Source organism: Juglans microcarpa x Juglans regia, chromosome 6D, assembly GCF_004785595.1.
Source record: "Juglans microcarpa x Juglans regia isolate MS1-56 chromosome 6D, Jm3101_v1.0, whole genome shotgun sequence".
Lineage (NCBI taxonomy): Eukaryota > Viridiplantae > Streptophyta > Magnoliopsida > Fagales > Juglandaceae > Juglans > Juglans microcarpa x Juglans regia.
The window spans coordinates 27,672,974-27,694,885 of NC_054604.1; the positions used below are offsets into that span (position 1 = coordinate 27,672,974).

General features: G+C 34.4%; 1 protein-coding gene across 1 annotated transcript; it reads right to left on the reverse strand.

The window, feature by feature from the left end:
• Positions 1-3,056: 3,056 nt before the first annotated feature.
• Positions 3,057-5,293, reverse strand: LOC121235823 (B3 domain-containing protein Os03g0120900-like). Its single transcript, XM_041132247.1, has one exon. The coding sequence runs from the start codon at positions 4,679-4,681 to the stop codon at positions 3,443-3,445; it is 1,239 nt and encodes a 412-aa protein (XP_040988181.1). The 5' UTR covers positions 4,682-5,293; the 3' UTR covers positions 3,057-3,442.
• Between the last annotated feature and the right edge of the window lie 16,619 nt (positions 5,294-21,912).

A 21,912-nucleotide genomic window follows, 5' to 3' on the forward strand; every position in this document is an offset into this window, starting at 1 on the left:
CAACATGCATGCATGGTTGAATATAGGCATGCAGTTACGAGCACCTGGCTAGCCTGCAAATCAGAATAGCCTCACGACTCAATCAGATCACAGGGTAAACCTTGGAACAACAGCTTAAAACATAAATTATCACCTGATCTATTACGTACTTAGAATATAGAAAGTTTATTACAAATCTAAACTAATCTGATCTATAACTTAATATATAGCAGTTGGATTTGTAATCTCATATCATCATCAGATCAATCACGACATGAATTCTGTTTAATGAACAAATTAAGATATTTCCGTGCCTATTAATTATGCACTTAGAGAGCCTAGCTAGCTTTTTAGTGTACAATTTCCAATTCTCTCTTGAATATATAGGACGTATCTCGATCTATTAATAAGCCCTCAGGACTAGATTCAGGGACAGAATTATACTCGAATGAATCTAGGCTGATTCCATCTTTGCCCTAGCTAGGAAAGAAAAGTTGCGTATACAGGATAGAAGTTTCCAATTTGGTTAACTAGCTGTCACTAATTAGTTCAACTCTATAAAACATGTACGTAGAGTAGTACTCTAGGGTGATCAATTTCCTCATGAAGTTTGGTCTTATTTATCAGTATGATTAAAGCTTGAGCATGCAGATAATCAGTTAAGTGGCCTGAAAATCATAAGCAGATCATTTCTCTCCAACATTCCCTGGCTAGCTAGCTAGCTTCCCCCAGCCAAAGAATAAAAAGATCATGCCGGTGGTGGATACCTTAAGGCCTGCCAGCCATTTCTATATTTCCATGGAATTCTCAAAACAAGTTTTCAAGCTATCTGAATATATATAGCACTATAATTGTAAATCTTGTGGTTTAATGTAAAGCATCAAATATATTAATGCTTCCAAACTAATTTACAGTGCGCGCAACAGCTAGCCAGATCAATGTCCTAATAAGTTTACGGGCGAAAGAAAAATAGAACAGAAAATATATTTAAGGCAACATACATAGATACACACACACACACATATATATGTATATGCATGCCAGTTCTGTACTCATTGCATCTTTACCGGCCCCTCTAGTTTCAAATACGTACGTACCTGGGATATATATACGACATATATAGGTGTAAACTAGTACTAGTACTAATTAACTGATCGATCGTCTCCTCAAACAGATCAGGGAAGACATCTCAAAATGCACGATTCAATATTTGGAAAAATGAATGCCAATTATTATAGCTACTTTGTTCAGTATAGTCCTGATCATATTTATATTAATTCCCTTCTCATAGTGTATTATGATAATTTCTAGTTTTTCACTAAGTCCTTGTATAGGATTCTTCTCTAAATATTAATTCTTTGTGGACCAGCTAGCATAAGCAGTGTCACAGCATGCATGAGACAAGAAGTTAACACGAAATCAGTTAATTAGGTAGTTATATGACTAAATATGATATTGCAACATAACAAGTAACTATATACATATAAACAAAACTCAAGCAGGTGATCACTAATTGAGTCTGTAAGGTGATCAGGTACTCCTCCTCGATCGACCAAATATGAGTTTTGCAATGTGGTAAGAAAGGTGTGAGATAAATCCCTCAAATGAAGTTTTATCAGAACAATTAAGAAATGGGAGTTGTTGATTCTTTAAGAGACACGAACCACTTGCTACAGTACTGGTTAAAAGTTAAAATATTAATTTCCAGTCGTACATGATATATATATAGTACTATCTGATCAGTGCGTAGTACTCTACTGCAAAAGGCTCCTGCAGCAGTGCAGACTAATTTCATCTTACAGCTCGAAGCATGATGCAGCATGCATGGATCATCGATTAATAGTTACGTACGTATATTTATGACCAAAACTATATATACACTGTAAAAAGTAAATTTGGTATATGGCAGAGAAATGCTTGGCTAGAGGTTTTTGCATCAATATATATTTAGCACTGATCTCATCTCGATGGCTTAAGGTATTCATGACAAGTATTATAGCACTTGTAAAATCAGAGGAAATTTTTTTCTGCTTAGCTGTTTAATTTGACCAGTACTAGAACCAACAAGCTGGATAAATTAACCCAATTACTAACTAGCAAGAACATAGATATGAATATTAACTACAAAAAAGACAACGTCTATAATGATGATCATGATAAACGAAGCAAATTAAAGAGATTAATGATAAGAGTCGTAAATATGGAGGAAAATTGCTCGCTAGCTATCCGCCAATATATTAATTAATATTCGAAACACCCTATAAACAATTCTTATATGTGCCGGTGCCTCTTGAAGTTATGATTGATCTTGATCATGCAGTGAGATTGTCGACAGTACTGTGCTACTAATATAAGTGAATTTCCGTAACAGTCGTGCTAGCTAGCAGTACTGTTGTTCTAGTCTGACATCAAAATACAGCTCAAACGAAAAGGAGAGGTACTTGATTAATGAGAGAGGGCGTACAGTAAGGAATTCTTTTTCCTGGAAGAGCACAGTGATTTAAGAAGGGGGCATGCATGCAAGAGGTAGGTGAGAGACTCAGCTTTAAATAAATAAATTATAGCAAAAGATCAATCAAAACAAGCTAGCAGCAGGCATGAAATGACATCGATTGATATTATAGTACTGATCGATCCCCCCTGGGCCTCTTCCCAAACAACCAAATTAAAAGAAGTAACATAGATATCGTAGAAAGATAAAATAAAGATCGAGTACTGAAGATAGTTATCCTACCTTTTTAAGGCTCAGCAATTTGTTCTGCAAAACCTGCGGAGCGTGCCCAACGAAGAAGCGACAAGAGCAGCAACCTACCAAGGTATAATACACATGTACAATTGCTTGATCAGCTTCCAGGAAAAGTTGTTAAGCTTAAAGACCAACAACTGTAAGCTGGAGAGCATGCGAGAGAGAGACGTGTAACCAATGGTAGCCAAAGAGAATAGAAAGACAAGTAATTTGGAACTAATTCAGAGGTAAACGCCATGGCTAGGGTACATATATACTTGGGAAACCAGGCCCTACAAAAGAAAAAACATGAGGAAATCTTGGGCAATGATGATGATCCACGTCTCCATCCAATATATAATATTTTTCTATATTATATTATTTTATGTATCATAAATATTTTTACACAAAGTTCATAAAAAGAAGACAATTGAATATAGTAGATTCTCTATCTCCAATGGCTTCTTGCTTATGCTGGGTAGATAATTCTTCAGAAACCTCGATCGATCGATGGGCCTTCAAAACCCCGTCTGTCTTCTGTACCAAATTAACTGATCAATTGAAATCCAACAGTGTAATCCCGTTAGTTCATGGGCATTGAGCGTTTTTTTTTTCCTGGGTCTTCGTGAGCAATGAGAAACAACTATTAATTAAAGCCAATTAAAAAGAAGTTGAAGTGATTCGGCTGTGTCGCGGTATTCAGTTGTTGTTTAAGGCCTTTGCGGTACTGCTGTCTCTCTAGATACCGAAATCAAAGGACATTGATGCCTTCTTCCCCTTATTGAGAAAGTCCGTGGGCACCGTTGGCAGTGTCGTACCATTGCAGGGCCTTAATTGGAGAGCAGATTGAGACGGAGAAGGAAGTTGGGAATTAGGCTGCAATGCCATGGTAGCATGAGGGGCTATTGTGGTCGAGGAAAATATCACGTCGCATGCATCCGACTCCGATATGGGGCAATCCATGTTTACCCCAAATAACCTCAGTCGCTTGGCTGCAACTTTTCCTTGTACCACCGGCACCGACTCGAATACCATGGGTGGTGGCTCAACTCCGATATGGGCCTGCACTAATTGTTGTTGTTGTTGTTGTTGTTGGTACTGGTGTTGAGCTGCTGCTGTAGCTGCGGTGGATCTCATGTAAATCATTGATGGGTTTACCATATAATTACAGTAAGCACTGCTGGCGCCGTAGCTGTTCCGGTTATAAGGATGATGAAGATTGACATTATTGTTGTTCAAGTTCAGCTGCTGCGACGACAGGTGCAAGTGGTCCCTCGGCCGCATTAGCAAATTAGGACTATTAATACTCCAGGCCGACGGCGGGATGGACCGGTGGAATGAGAAGTAGTGGTGCGGCAGATTCTGAAGGGATGCCACCGGGTCAGGCGCGTCTGGGCGACGCCTCCAATCAATGTAGAGATGATCTCTTCCGTGCTCACCAACTCCTCGCTGAAAGGACACGATATCCCCCGCATCGAGCTTCTTCTCCTTGACGAAGCGGCTCCAGCCTTTGGTCATGACGTAGCTCTGGCTGCTGTTCCAGTAAGAGTAGCGGAACCTCCAGGGTTTCCCGTTTCGATCCTGGAAGTTCAGAAGGAGTCCCTTCTCGTTGGTGGAGGAGTCCAGCGGGAAGTATTTCTCGGCGTGCTGCTTTGGGATAACCAGGCGATTGAGTTTGCCCACATCGCTTGGAGTCACAACCTTATCGAACATATGCTCTCTCTCCATTATATTGATTCCTCCACCGGTAGTAGTGCTCCCAGCCCCAACGCCATCGTCCTGGGAGTGCCCACGTCTGACATCGTCGTCCTCGTTTCTTGGGGACGAGTCTATCACCAGCTCATGAAGTTTATTGGCATCGGAAGCAGCTTCGTAGGGGGAGGAGGAAGAGTAATAGGAGAAAGGGAGCTTACCTCTCACCATCTGCTCATGAGCTTCGTCACAGGAAAACCCTTCTCCATGTGGTCCCAAATCCATGTCTTGCACTTCAATTTGAGCTTCTCTTACTGGATCTGCAAGATTTAGGTAGTTTGCACAAGTAAAAAAGAGACTACAAGGACGGTGGGTTTTGAAGGGAAGAGGCCGGAGGGGGGGCCTAGCTACAGCAAGCAACACGGCCGAGCCAAACTCTTGTTCTCCTAGTTCACAAGGTAAATTATTTTATCTCTGATGTTTCGTAGGGTTAAGATTGTGATCGAGAACACAGAGAGAGAGAGAGAGAAAGAGAGAGAGAGAGAGAGCAAAGAGAAACGCAAGGGTAGCTCTCAGTACACTGATGGTTGGTGCATTCTTGTTTGACCAGGAGGACTACCACGAAACTGTACACCCCATGGACGTTTCAAAGAGTTCAAAATTCCTCTTGTTGTTGACCTTGGGAAGGGAAAGAGAGAGAGAGATAAACAAAGGAAGAAAATAGTAAGGTGTTAGCTGTGATGTTCTTACAGAGGTGCCTCCTCCCTGGAAGCTTCTCAAGTTAGGCGATTTTTCCTTTTTCTTCCTGAAAAAATTCTGTCTTCCTTTCCTTCTCTCTTTTTCTCTTCACAGAGAGAGAGAGCGAGAGAGAGAGAGAGAGAGAAAGTATACGTAGGGACCCCATGTATTATCTGGTTGGGCTCATGTGAGCTTCTCTGTCATCATCCTGGGCGGTATTTTTCTTTTTTCTTCATTACCATTATTGAATATATTTTTACGATAACACCCAAAGAGACAGCTGTTTTGGAGGGCACGAGCTCGAGTAATTGAATTCCCCAACTAGGATTGGAGGACCATTCTCTTCTTTTTTTTTTTTTATTATCTTCATCACATTAATTATTATTATGACACATTAATTCAAATGATAATTTTCTATTTAATTAGTTAACATAAAAATTTGCTAATAATATCCCTTATTGATCTATCAATTATATATATAATGTAAGAGCGGTGCTATTCTGCAGCCTGAATAGCATCGCTCCAAATGACCGCTAGGCTAAATTAGATTTTTTATTTTTTTTTATTCATATTAGTAAAAAAAAATTAAAAATAAAATAAAATATATAAAGTATCAAAATGAAGAGACAAATTGAGTGAAAAGAGTAATATTTTTCATAATGTAATAAGGATCGAATAATGAGTTCAAGAATAACAATATATATACCACTAATTTATGGTATTTATGCTAATTAATTTCAATTAGTGGTGATCTTGTGGCCGTCTGTACGGACCACCATCGGCCTGTTGTGACATTAACCGATCATGATCATCAAAACTGACCAGCCAGCTACAATACTACGGGGAGTAAAGTTTTGGCCTCTCTGTTCATTAGATTTCACTCACACACACATACATGCATACATACATATATATATACGTATATATATATATATGTATATATATAAAAGGTCCAAAATATTTTTGGCATAGCCCAAAGCTGGCCACTCTTGTAAGAGCAATCGCCATGCACTGTCCTCTGCCTCTTGATCTTGAAAGGTTGATCAATTTGGCTAATAATTTACTCGAGTCACTATCATGTCATGTGGATCATATATAACCTCGTATGTCTATATATATATATATATATATATATATATATATATATATTACCTTTTCTTTTCCTAACTTTCTGCCACTAATTCTCCACGTTTATAATTAATTTGTAACACCCGACCCAACATTGGTATGGTTGGTTTTTAGATTTTTTATTTATTTATTTATTGGAGCTTGATTTTTTTTTTTATTCTTTTATTCTCCCCGCATGTTTAATTAGTTATTTTTGTTTTTGTTTGTTTTCTTCTCATTTTCGTCTCTTTTACTCCCGTAGTGTTCCTCTCGCCCACTCCATGCACACACACGGCATCCACGCGCACGTCTCTCCCTCGGCTCTCTAGGGTTTTCTTTTCTTGTTCCTCCACTTATATATTTATACTTGTACGTATTCGAAGGATGCTTCTGCCGCTGCCCTCCTACGCGAAACCTTAGCCCAGTATATATTTTTCTTCTCCTCTTGGCAAACAGCGCTCGCCCTCTAGCTCGTTCACCACCCTGCCGCACCCAACCTTTGATTCATGCACATGGAACGACAACCACACAAAGTCCACCACTCAAGCCGGGCACCACCACCCTCTCCGTGTAAACACCATCTCGGTTGTATCTCCAAAAAACAGAGCACCAGCCCAGGCAGCGAGTCGCCACTCCCCTGGACCCAGTCCACGCAGAACCTCAGCCACGAAGCCACGTCCCAACGCCTCCATTACCAGCCCGAAAATCCCCTATTTTAACTGTCCAAAACAGAGCAACCTACAGCCGCTGCAATCACCCCCCACCGAGAGCTTCACCGCGCTGTGCCTCCACAGAAACTGCCGGCGAGGACCTTCCCCCACCCGGTCCTCCGCACGCTGCCTCAGTTTTCCCACGGTAAGCACGCGCCACTTCTGGTTGAGGGTCCTTTCCTTTCAGTCTCTCTCGTTCTCTCACCGTCTCTCTCTCTCTCTCTCTCTCTCTCTCTCTCTCTCTCTCTCTCTCTCTCTCTCTCTCGGTTTCAGCTCTCTCCCTCTCTTCCCGTGCGACGCCGTCGAGGAAAGTCATCACCACCTCTATCCAGCGTCTGTCGCACTCCCACGATGCTGCTGCCTCGAGTTTCTTTCTCGTGAGTATGTCCCTACCGTCACTCGCATTTTTGCCTCTTCTGATTTTAGTTTTTGCTGTTAATAACAGTTACTTAAAAAGGAAATTGTGGTTGTCTTCAGTAACTGGTAGGAGAAGAACGTTTTTACCGTTTCGCCGTTTGTTTAAAACATCAACTAAATTGGTATTTTTTTTTTAACTGAAATGTGTTTCGGATGAAGGGCATTTATCTATTTATTTATTTTTGTTGTTATGTTAAAATAAGTTTTGGGTTTAGGTCTCATAAAGCATTATTTTTGTGTAGAAAATATTTTAACAATATTGTTAACAAAAACTCTAAATTTTTTTGAGGAGTTTTGCATGGCGTATTTTATAAGACTTTTAAAGTAGTCTAAATATTCTATTAATTTATAATATATTGTTGGTACTTTAGATATTTTTGAAGATTACTTTTTATTGAATTCCGCAAATGCCTAATTATTTGCTCGATTAAATCTCTTATTCGTTACGAATTCGACTAAGTGGATATTGGTGATTTTAGATAATGGTGGTATTATAGGAATTATTAGAATTCTAGATTTTGAGGATTTAAATAGGTTCTTAGGTTCAAATACGAAATACGTGATTGATTGAAAATTTACGGGAATTACTTGATTATTTGATAGGTGACGATTGTTAATTATCGACATTTTAAGGAAATTTCTGAAAAGCTAAGAAGTCCAGGTAAGCGGGGTTCCTATGCTAGAATTTGCATTAAATAAAATGAACTGAGGTCCGTTTTGGAAAATATGCATGTTTTATTATAAAAAGAAATTTGAACTACCTCAGTTATTTGTTCTACATTACTCATGAGATTCTGTTTAAGAAGAAAGTATTTTCTGTCATGACTGGTGTAGACATGAGCTTATTTTTGACATTCTGTTTCTAAACTTTGAAAATGAGAGCGAATATGAAATTTGTGCATAAATTATGTTGTGAAATGATTTTGTTCTGTTCCGAAGATTTTGTTCGGTACTCTATTTAGAAAAGACGTGATTTCTGAAAACCTTTGGCATGACTCCCTGATTCTGAATTTGATTCTGTTTTCATTCTATTCAGTTATGGCCCTGTCACGGGTTATAATAGTGGCATGCGGCCCAACCACGGGTTACAATAGTGGATATGGCCCAACCATGGGTTATAATAGTGGATACGGCCCAACCACGGGTAATAATAGTGGATACAGCCTAACCACGAGTAATAATAGTGGATACGGCCCTGCCACGGGTTATAGTAGTGGTCTCTGTTTTGAGTGCACACCTTGGTTACAGAGTGTTTCATGTTCTGCTTGGCTATCCGCAGATGCACAACCCTACCACGGGGATTATACATGGCCTCTGTTCTGATATGATGTTCTGATGATGACGATGATCATTTATACTATGCCAAAGAATATTTTGAATGAAATTATTTCTAAATTTTCGCTCTGACATTTTTGATAACCTGTTTTGCTTCCGCACTCTGGAAATGAAAATATTTTGTTCTGCATTCCGATTTCTGTAAATGCTCATGTTTATATACTGGTATATGTTCTCTGCTTACTGAGTTGTTGATAACTCACCCCCCATTATCTCCATAATATTTCAGATGACATTGATGGTTCAGCTGAGGATCAGTATTAGAGTTTATGGAGAAGATTAGCAGTGAATGGTTGTTGGGTATTTCGTGGTATTAATGTTGATGTTGGAAGTTATTTATATTTCTTAAGTTTGCTTCAATGGATTTAGATGGTTTATGGAGACTTATGTTAATGTTTCATTATTTCTAGTTGTTATTTGAGACATGAAGAAGAGTTGGTTTTATTTGAGTTGCTGGATTGAAAATTGGATAGATGAGTTTATATGGTTTATTTAATTGAAGTATATATGTTTGATTTGAGGTTTGAGAAAATATATATATCCTTGAATTTGGAAGTACTCTAGCCTTGTTAGAGTTGATTATCAGGTTATATGAGTTAACTCTCCGGACCTTCGGGGACGGAGTGTTATATAATTACCTTTAATAATTAGAGTGTAGTACTAGTTATCGAGGATTTAATATTACACGTAGAGAATTATAGTAAGATAAGATGAGAATTTTATGAATAATATTAAGATAGTTTGTGAATAATAGTGAGATAATTTGAATTAAATATTTTTTGGGTTTTAGAAAAGGAGAGAGAAAAAATTGAATAAAAAAATTATAAAATTAAAATATTGTAATATAATATTATTTTTTTTAGAATTTGAAAAAGTTGGAATTATTTTTTATTTTTTATTTGAAAGTTTGAAAAAATTGTAATGATTTGTTTGAAATTTTTGTATTTGAATTATATTTGGGAACGAGATGAAATGAGATCAGATGAAAATTTTACGTCTCATGTAAGACCCCAAACCTGCCTATATGTCGCGAAAAATCCAGTACTCTTTCCCTCTTAAAACCAAGGTATTCATTATGATAGAATTGGTTTTTTGGGACGAAAATTTTTATCCCAAAAAATTAGGCTTTCGTCCCTAAATATTATTTGGAGCGAAAAAAATCGTTCTAAGGTCATTCCAATAACAGTGTCCCAAAATGTATTTTAGGACAAAAATATCAATTTTATCCCAGAAAACATCTTTTGGGACGAACTTGAACGAAAATGTTCGATTGCGTTCGAACGAAACCTTTTTTTGGGACGATTAAATTTCATCACAGAATCACATTCGAATGGTACAAACTTGACGTCGAACGTCAAATATGTATTTCTTGGAGAAAAATTTTGTACCACTCACCATTGATTTCTTAATTTAGGATCATCTAAGTAAAATACTTGAGATACTTGAAAAATCAAAATAAAAGGATCATCTTCATACCATTTTTCTGAAGTATTAATACTAAGAAAATATTCATCATCGCGCACTCCCTTTCGAGGATTGCTTAAATTCCACCAATCAAAGTTAAACAGATACACCACAAGCTCCTCCCAAATATCTCATTCCAATTATATCGATAATGACTCTATAGAAATCAATATTTTCTCCGTCATGAATCCCTTTGAGTAAGACACCACTATTTTATGTTTTCATATAGCATTTTCGATCCATTGTGTGGTAATTACTTTCCTGAGAAATACATGCAGAATATCGAGCAGCGCATCTCGAGCGGCCATGCACCAATGTATAATGTTCATACGAAATATCATTTGGATTACTCGCATGCATTTGTACAACCTACATCTTGAATAAAACATAAACATACAAAAATAAACAATCACAATATTTTTTTGGTAATTCAAACTTGCATCTGTAATGCCATTACCCATTGTTCAAACCATTCCGGAAACTCCTCTTCATATTTTTGGTTTATATCATTTATTCTTAGTTCTTTGAGCACGTTAATATGATCACTGAAATTAAAAATTACCAAATAATTTATATTCTTTTAATTTTTTAAAGTAAATACAAATATTAATTAACAAATAATGACAACTTACTTCAAGTGGCTCTCTTTCCCAGGGTAATTGTTTAGCACGTACCACTGAGTTTTCTCGAACTCTCTTTCATATAAATCATCACCAAGCACTGCACCAAGTGGATGTACTTATTGGAAAAGCACAGAAAACCCATTTCAATATCTTGCTGGATCAACATCCAAGTTTATTTCCGGCCAATCAAATCCCGTGTCAACTTTATAGAAATATTTGGAACAGAATGTATGCTACTCATCGTCAATATGTTTCTGCAATTGATCCTTTTGCGCAGACCTTATTATCCATAGTGCGTTTCAACTTCTGAAGGAATTGTTCAATGAGATACATTCATCTATACTGGACTGATTCTGCAAGTCGAGTTTCACGTGCACTATAAGAAAACTGTTTATTTGTGGCCAGTTAATTCTAGCGAAATGACTATTTACAGCTAAAATGAGTCTGTTTTGGTTACAAATAGTCTTTTTGCCGCAATTAAATAGCCACAAAAGTCTGATTTTCTTGTAGTGGTGGCAAATGAACGGCTAAGAGAACCACGACATTGAAGAATGACGCGTTGGGTAAATACTTTCTAGCTTACACAATATTATAACAATTTCCAGTTCCATAGACCCAAAACTTCTACATTCAGTGTTCTAGCACATAAGTTTTTAAAAAATATACCAAACTTAGTCAAAGTCACATGCACATCTCTCGTTAAGTATCCACGAATACCAACAGGCAATATATGTTGTAAAAATACATGACAATAATAACTTTTTAATCTAATAATTTTCCAGTCATTTGTTCGCACACACATTATTAGATTCAAGGCATAACCGGTCAGTAATTTAATCTTTAATAGACACTCACAAAATATAGCATTTTCGTTCATTGACAGTGTATACCACCCAATCGGCATATAAACATACGAACCACTTTGTTGCAAATGCATTTTCGGTCTTATTTCCAACCACTTCAAATCCTTCTATGAGTTTAATGTATAATTCTTTTTGTCTTCAATTGACATCAATGTTCCTAATACGGAGTCACATATATTTTTCTCAATATATATAACATCGAGATTATGCCATAATTTTGTCCTCTTTCAATATAGGAGTTCGAAAAATAAACTCTTCTCTATCCAATTCAACTGATTCGCAGTTCATTTTCTCTTTCGTTGCTTTTTACCAAATTCATTATAACCGACATATACAAATTGTTCAAGTATATCTTTGCTAGAAAAATATCATGGAGGGTGCCCCCATTCAACAGTGCCGTCAAACCTCTTAGAATTTCCACACCATCTATGGTCATTAGGTAAAAATTAACGATAACACATGAAGCATAGTTTCCTCTTATACGTAAGTAATTCATATTGAATATGTTTGTTACAAGTCGGACATGTCATTTTCCTCTTGGTATTCCAACCTGACAAGTTTTCATAAGTGAAAAAATCATTTATTGTCCATAACATGGTGACATACATCTTAAACAACTTGTCTGTTGATGAATCAAATATTAGAACTTCATTCTTCAACAAATCTTTCAATTCTGTAATCAATGGTTGTAAGTGTATGTCTATATCATTTTCCGGTAATCTCGAATCTAGAATAAGCAAACTCATAATGAAATATAGATTTTTCATACACTTCCACGATGGTAAATTATACAGCACAAATATAACTGACTAAGTACTATAACTAATACTCATGTTTCCAAATGGATTAAATCCATTTGTTGCCAATCCAAGTCTAAAATTACAAGGTTCTTCAGCAATCCAAATCAAATTCTTTCTAAACCTAAGAGTCAGTAAGATGTGACAAGACACCATTATTCTTGATTCTGGATGATGAGTGTCATGTTATGTCTACAGCCATTGCATGTGACATAAATAACCGTTATAATGTAGGTATCAATCAAAAGTGGCATATGATCTTTCGCGGCATATTCTGCTTCTCAGATGTTCATCTTGATTCATGGCAAATGGGAGACTCGTTTAGTTGCTCATTATCTTACCAAAATAATATACAATCATTCTTACATACATGTTTTACGTTGTAATTAAACTCAAATCCTCGTTTCAACTGTTTTGCTTCATAGAAGTTGTGAGATAAACTATTGTCTAATGGAAGTGCCTCTTTAAACTGTTCAAGTAACATATTGATAGTTTTAATAGATAATCGACACATGGATTTTATGTGATACAGTCTAACTGTAAATGACAACTTATTGTTCCTTCTGCATCCTGAATATAACTAACGTTGTGAATCATTCCACTAGCATGTAAAAGTGTTAGGGCCCACATCATTTGAATTTGATATGTTTGTATCAGCTTCTCATGCAAAAAAATTCCTGTACCAATATCACCCAGCACTTGCTCCATATTCTCATCGTATTCGTTGCCAACAACTTCTGACTATATATCTTTATCGATGTCCTATTCTTCATGTAGAGGCTCGAATGAAGTTGGATAGGATTCTCCATGTAAGACCCAATCAGTATAACCCTAGTCAATGCATTTGACAAACAAATGCTCTCTCACTAAGTCTATCTTATGAGAACGCAAATTCTTGTATTGCCGGCATGGGCATCTAATACACTCGTTTCTATCATTTGTATAGGATGCGAACTTCAAGAATTTCTTAACATCTTCAACATATACATTATAATCTTCACCTAAGTGGTCTTTAACTCGCATCCAATTCTTATTCATGTCTAATACCTTATTTCAAACAATCACGCGCACATCAACAAGCATGCATGTGTCTAACATATTGTGCAATTTCTTCCATTTGCCGAGTAGTTGATCTCATTCCATTCAGGATTGTAAGATCATAGTTGCCAACCTATCGACTATTATCTGTAACGTCTAACGAAGTTTCAAGCCTTCGGCAACATCTCTCCATAGTTATCTAAATATACTCGTTTGGTCGTATGGATCGAAGAGTAACACGTCGATGCACCATTACTGAAACTGCATATCTAGAGAACAATAATGGATGACTACCAAAATTATAATGTCAGACGCAAACAAATACAGTTGGATAGTTTACGAAAATGATTTTACAATTCTCAACTATCCACTCCGGATAATTCAAGAGTTATCAATCAACCGTTATGTGGGATTGATAACTTTCAAACGGGTCTAAACTGGTTTATTTCAATACAACATATATACAAGGTACGAGAGTAATACACAATAACAATGCAAGATACGAGTATATTAAATTTAATACTTAATTAAGATTTTAATTTATTCTAATTATTATTAAATATTCGATTTTCTATGATTTTCTTGTAAATATGATTATTATTAGAATAAGTTAACAAGTTATAACTTATTCTAAGAATTATCAACTTTTATTCTATTTTTTCCTAATTCATTTTAAGTATATTTTAAGTATTCTAAATATTAAAAAAATATGTTTTGTATTAATTATTTTTTATGTATTTTTTTATACTATCCTTATGTATTCTATGATTTTCTTGTAAATACATTCTTGTAAATATGTATTTTTTATAAGTATATTTGCTATGTGTAATATGTATTAATGCAAGTTAACGTTCGAATGTATAAAACTTATGTGTGAACGCAACATTACTGTTTGAATGGTAATATATACTGTTCAAGCGGATTCAACCCAGATTTCACACGCAAACGTAGGACAATGTCAAGAAATACAATCATCAAACACAACCTCACAAATTATGCACAATAGAGACAAACACACAAATACATAAATTATAATAGGTAAACTATAAACTATAAACTATAAAACACGATTTTTATATTTAATACAATTCCAAACAATTCAATAAACTATAAAAACCTACACAACATGTAGACAAACAATAAAATCAGTATTAATAAAATTCATGTGCAATGAAGAAGATGAATTAACTGTGCATAGATATCTAACAAAGAACATACTTTTAAAAAATTCATGTTCATCCCTTGTTTCAATGTGAGTTCAATCTAACTCACTCTATTTCTATCTATATGTCACTCTTTGTCTCTCTCTAATTGAAAGGAGAGAAGAATGAAGGAGTGTGGGGAAAAGAATGTGGGAGTACACAGCTGGGTTGAAGGAGAATGATAGATGAAAGAGTAGTATGTGGCATTGATGGGTGTTGTGGGGTATTTAAGTGGGCGCAGAATTTTCAAAGTTATTACGGCAAAAAATATCGTTGTAATAAGTTCCCTAGCACAAAATGCCGTCATTCCATTTAAAACTTCACTTAGTAAGGCAAAACAAGTTGTCACATGCGTGTCCTCTTAAGTTGTGACTGTTCGAATGCAAATATTACACATTCGAACATGAAAATAAATTCAGCACTCAAGTTTTCATGCTTCGTAAATTTTCATGCCAGCGTTCGAACAATAAAAAAGTACCATTCGAACGTTATTCCGCTGCTCAAGAATTGGCAGGAGACATTCACAACACTATTTCAGTAGACGCCATAAATCCTAGAAACTGTTCGAATATGCCTCTTTATGACTAAAAACGTTCGATCACCAATATAACATTCGAATGCTAGGCCATACCATTCAAATCTATCTTCCTATATATTTTATTATAGTATAATATTTACACTATATGTTATAATTTATATATCATATATTATAAATACTATATTATCTAATATAGTATAATACTATAATATATATACTATTATATATTGTGATACATATATATACTATATGTGATATATATCAATGATATAAAAATATATACTATAATATATAATATCTAGTATTACATAGTATAATATTTAATATTATATACTATTAATATATTGTATATACTATATACTATATTATATGTTATATATAAATAGTATATATCCTTCATTTGAATATTAGTTATTGGCGTTTGAGCAGTAAATCACATATAATAATGTTTGAATATTTAATTTTAATGTTCGAACAACATTGTTCGAATGTAAAAAAAACTTTCGACTGTTATAACACTATAAACAACGTCTAGCTTCCTCGATATCGCATTCTCTCTCTCTAAATTCAGATGCCGTCGAATGCTCGTCGAGCCTTTCCACCGATGTCATCACTGCCACCATTAAATACAACTTCTAGTCAAGAGGTACACAACTTAAAAATGCTTAATGGGATGATTTCATGTTATTTTAAATAATTTTGTATTGAAAATAAAAAAATCAATAGTTTTCATTGATGGACATCGTAGGTGGCTGGAAAACACAGGCCAAGATGCCTTTATGCATATCCTGGCCTTGTATGTGTATTAGTTGTGGAAGAAATGAAAGGAATCGGGTGTATTCATTTCATTTCAATGGCTACTGAGTTGACTCAGTCATTGCTGAGCTTGATCGATAAATCGTTTTAACGATGGTTAATTCGTTTGAATGTTATGGACTCAAGTCTCAGATTCTCAAACAATTGAGAAACCGTTCGAACATATGTTAATATGGTGTTCGAACACAAATGTTTAACGCTTGAACGATGGTTAATTCGTTCGAACGTTATAGACTCAAGTCACGGAGTTTCAAAAGGTTGGATAGTTGGGAAACAATTCGAGCTTTTGTTAATATGGCGTTCAAACACAAATGTTTAACGTTCGAACGGTTTAGTCTTCTCGATAGTGTTTGAATGGTTATGTAACCTTTCTAATTACTTTTGTAACGTTCGAACGCCTAGTGATTTGATCGAACGGTATAACACAAAACAGTTTTAAATTATATTAATCAACATATAATTTTGTGAAGGTTTTTGTATAATATTTTAGAACTAATTTTCTTAATTTTATTTTTTAAATTTTAGGTTGACAATGTCTTCTAAGGGAAGGAAGCGTGATAGACCAGGGCAATCTTCTAATGAATCATATCTAGAGATGACTATTTTATTGGAGCGTCAAGTGAATATATTTGAGTTTCAGGATCTTTTCTGGAGGGTTGTTCCTTGATATATGTCTTCATCGAGCGTTGTTGGACACCAATCCTCGACAGGAATGACGAAGCATGGGAACTCATTTCCTATATTGACATTGTCTTTGAGTTTTGTAGAGAGCTTGGTGGTTTTAGCCGAGATGATATTGAGGCATACATGATCTCCATACGGAGAGCTTTATTTACATTTTGAGCAAACAGACTTGTTGATTTCATTGGTATCCCACGATTGGCACTGCATATCTGAACGTGGTGTCCAGGGTGTCTACAGCTGATAGGGAGACAGCTGAGGACGATGGCTCTGATAGAAATTGACTCGATGAACTTGCTGATCTTGAGGTGAGGTAGTTGGTTATTGGTCCAAATGTTCCTCCATATGATGGGACAAAGAACATCAAACAGGCTAATTTATCTGGATTTTTCAAGATCATGAACGTAATCATCGCCAACCAACATTGATCCTTGGCAACACAAGACAGAGGTTGGTATAGATTGAGCAAAATTTATGATACGCGTCGCTTGTGGAGTGCCTATCGATCTAGTGGCTTATATATTCACTAGGATTCGATCAGAGGTTTGCTACATTACGATTGATATATTGCCCTTTGGGATCCTAATCACACTATTTATGCAACATGCCGGGGTCTTGCCAGATTTAGAAACATGTCCATCTCTAAATCTTTTATTTGTATTCTTTTTTATATATACAATATTTTGTGTTTTGTAAAATTAATTTAATTATGAATGATTTTTTTCTAAATGAATTGTTAATTTCTATTATATATATTCTTTAATTGAATTTTTTTATAAAATTAATGTCACCATTCGAACAGAATATATACCGTTTTAAAGTTTCTCCATTTCTGCCAGATATTTCTGCAATAAATTACCGTTTGAACTTTTTATTTTATGTTCGAACATTGATTAACCTATTAGTTTGAACGGTACAATAATAGGTTCATATCGTAACTCAATGTCCCTCTAAATTTAGTGACTTAACCCGCCAATTTCTTGTTCAATTATAAATAATATTTGTTTGAACATTGATTAACATTGACGTTCGAACGTTGTTATATGTTGTTTGAACGCTAAGTCAAGGTCTTGCTAAATTTTGTCACTTAACATGCCAAATTATTGTTCGACCATATATAATATTCGTTTGAATCTTTGTTTTATTTTGTTAGATTTTTTTTTTTTTTAATGTTCAAACGGTTATTTTATTAGGAATAAAATTTGAATTTCGTCCCTGCATCTCATTTTTTGGGATGATTTTCATTTCATCCCAAACAAAAATGTCCTAAAAATGAATTTTCGTTGTAGTGATTAGTGCATACGTAGCAAATGATACATGAAGAAGATCCTAACACACTGTAAAAAAAAAAAAAAAAAAAAAAAAAAAAAAAAAAAAAAAAAAAAAAAAAAAAACATTTATAACGAGTTATTTGTGATAAAAATGACTATTTCTGATGAGAATAGATTTATTTTGACATAAAATAATTGATAGTAAATAAACAGTTTTCTTATAATGAAATATTTTGATCAAACGGTTGCTTAACTTTCCTTACCAGTACAACAAATTGTTTGACATGTGCGGATCCCTTCAATTTCCTTTCAAATTTGTTTGGCATTGGCTCTTGAACTAATCAATATCTAACCATTCGTGTATATATCTAAGAGTATTAACATTAGATTCATCATTTTCATCTTTAAAATTTGATGAAAAGTATATGTTTTTCATAAATTTAAAATCTTCCTATCCATAACCCTACATTGAATTAACTATTGGATTCATCAAAATAATAATATAATATTATTTTTTAATAATAATATTTTTAATTTATTTTTTTCATATTTTACAATTATACTAACTATATTTTAATTAATAATTTAATCTGATACTTAAATTATTACTTCTCAACTTAAATATATTGTGGCTCAAAATTGGTAAACAATAATTTAAGTAAATAAAATAATAGTTATAGAGTGTGAATAGTGATTCTTCAAATTTAAAGATGAATTGAAATGCACTATAGTTCAAAGTTTCAAATTTTAGTGTTTAGTAAATCTAATGCAATAGTTTTAAATATAAATTTATCAAATTTTGAACATTGAACTCATTTGAAGACCGTCAAAGTTGGCTTATTCAAACACAGTTCATGAATCGATCCACCGCTGGTACATATATAGTTAATATATTTTACAAGTCTTCAAAAAATTGAAGTACCGAAGCGCTGATCATATCAATGAAGCAGGAGGCCAATAATAATATTTAATCAACAATATATTATATATATATATATATATATATATATATATATATATATGTTGGTTAATTTGGCTGCTTTTTTTTTTTTTTTTTGAGGTTGGTCATTTTAGCTATAGCAGTAGTACTCCATCATGAACATAACCACCAAGATAACTGCATAAAAAACTAATTAAGAAGGCTAGCTAGCTGGTGTGCATATTATATGTATGATTTTTCATCAGTACTCCTGATCATCAAATAGCTAGATGGATGGCATGGAAGTAGGGCATGCAGTAGTACTATTGATCATGATGATCAGCGACTTACAAGACAAAAGGAAATTAATTAATTATCTTCCAGTTTGGTTCAGAAAAATTAAGAAAATTGTATGTATTAACCTAGCTACGTACGTACGTACGTACCAGTTTCCAAGGATTCGAAAATATTGGTAATGATGTAATGAAATATATATATATATATATATATATATATTATATTATATAGGTGTATGTGTGTCCATAAAATTGACAACCAGCTGGCCTGAGCAATGTCTCAATTGTACGCACATATAACGCATGATCGGTGCGTACTACTACTGGGACGACGTTATTCATGAATGAATAGCCGGCCACATGATGCAGCATATATGTTATACACCCAAATTAAAGGATCACCTAATTCATGAAGATCACCTACTCGATCCATCAAGTTGTGGGAGATAGCTAGATGGGCAGGCCAGGATATATATATATACATATATATATGCTTTAGTACATGAAACTGCATGTGAAGCTCATCATGTGAAGCTAGGTTTGGTTTCAGCTCCATGTCACCATCCCTCCAGCTTTGTTCATTTTGCCCTCATAAATATATATATATATATATATATATTTATAAATTCTACTCGTGCTGCTAATTCGTACCATTGTTTTTTTTTAAGAGTCGATAGTGAAAATTAAGAACGATCCAATAAGTAGCTAGGTCCGACGTCAGGATCCCTTGGCTTGGACGTAATTACCAGTAAACCACTATATTATATATAGAACATGCAGTACTAGCAATATTTTGGAAATCTTGATTTAGGTTTAAGAATTAAAGTCATGTTATCATGCGCTTAATTAATCATGATCTTTCATTCGCTGCCAGCTTTTCTATTAATTGTAATCCATTCAATAATATTATATATATATATATATATATATATCTCAGACAAAAAAGCACCCCAATATTTATATATATACTGTCAGCGCAAAACGTGACAAATGGGAAATTAGGTAGGTTTGCTCAGAGAGAGATGGATTAGATTATTAATTTGAACAATATTGTACTGATGCTAACATGTCGATCTGTCTTGTGGTTGGAAGTTGGGGTTCATATGAAAGACCTCGCTAAACTCGTAAATTTTAAGATATAGACACCTGACAGAAGTAATCTTATTATAATAAAATCATTAAAAATAGTTAATAATTATCATATATTTTGATTACATCCTAAGTTGTCGAAGATAAGGTCGATGTGGCCTAGCTAATTCGTCATCTCCCCTGATTATAGTGACGTTTTCGTTTATTATTATTATTATTATTAGTATTATTATATATTCTATTTTGCTTTTTATTGAAGTTATCAACAAAGGGAATCACTTACTCCAATCGATCCTTTTTTTCTTCTGTGTGTTTATGATTCTTTTGACTTTATCATGAGGGAAATGAAGTCGCGTACACACACCCAAATTACGGAGGCAACTTGCAAACTTTCGAATCCCAAAAAACGCAACACCCTCCACTACTTGTTTGAACCATGCATCCAACCTAGCTGCTAGCTGCTGCTGCAGGGTTCCTTGTCCTATTATTCCCCTCATGAATATATATTACACTCATGACGAACTGATCCCTATCTTCTTAGTATTGCGATTAAGACACCAGTGATATATATATATATATATATATATATATATATATATATATATATTAAAAAAAAAAAAAAGAAACTTCCCGGAAGCAGATCAAGAAGGCTTTGCATGCTACTTGTCTTACTTTAAGTAATTTCCATCGGAATCACAAAAGAATAATGAAAATAATTTTCAGAATGTTCAAGTTGTTAATTATTACCAATAATCTGCGCGCGCGCGCATTAACTTGGTAATTATATATCTTGATCTTGATCACATACGCCGATCGATCATGATCATGGTAAAAACTACGTACGTACAACATTTAATTTGTGAGTAAAATTTATCCAAAGAAAATGAATATTATTACACTTATTTCTGAGCTACCACACTAATTAATTAATTAATACGCCTACTAGCTGGTTTCAATGCAGTATACGTACTACTACGTTCCCGGCCGGCCACAGTTAATTAGTACTTATGTTCATTAAAATAATTAATTTAGCATGCATATTTTACGTAATTTTTCATAGGTTATAATTATATGTTGCATATAATTATAAAATAATAGATGGTCATAATTCAAAGTGTAATATTTAGGAAAACAATAATACTAAAACTTTAATTTTCATCGTTTTTGGGTAGAAATTGGGGTCGTAATAAGCTGATTGACCTTAATGCTGTATATATATATATATATATATATATATATATATATATATATATAGTACGTTATTGATAATTAATGCTGAAGGATAATAATTATATAACGCCTAAAGTATGCCTACAACATGATTAATGCCATGACGGTATATATAGTACCAGTAGTAGTACTACTACTACTACTTAATTAATTGCTAATTCTCTTCGTTATATCGTATTTTTCCTTTTTCTTTCTGTTAAATTAATCAATATTCTTTCACCCCTAAGTAATATATATATATATATATAGCGTGCTAAATATCTACTATATATGATGATCTATCACCAACTGTGGGATACACGCAAAAAGAATGGCGACAATTATGCCAAGTATTCTCGGGGAGCTAGCTACGACAGTACTGAATCAAGGGTTCTTCTGTAAA

Bases quoted from the DNA above. Each gene is read 5' to 3' on its own strand.
- LOC121235823 (XM_041132247.1), bottom strand. From the start codon at position 4,681: ATGGATTTGGGACCACATGGAGAAGGGTTTTCCTGTGACGAAGCTCAT.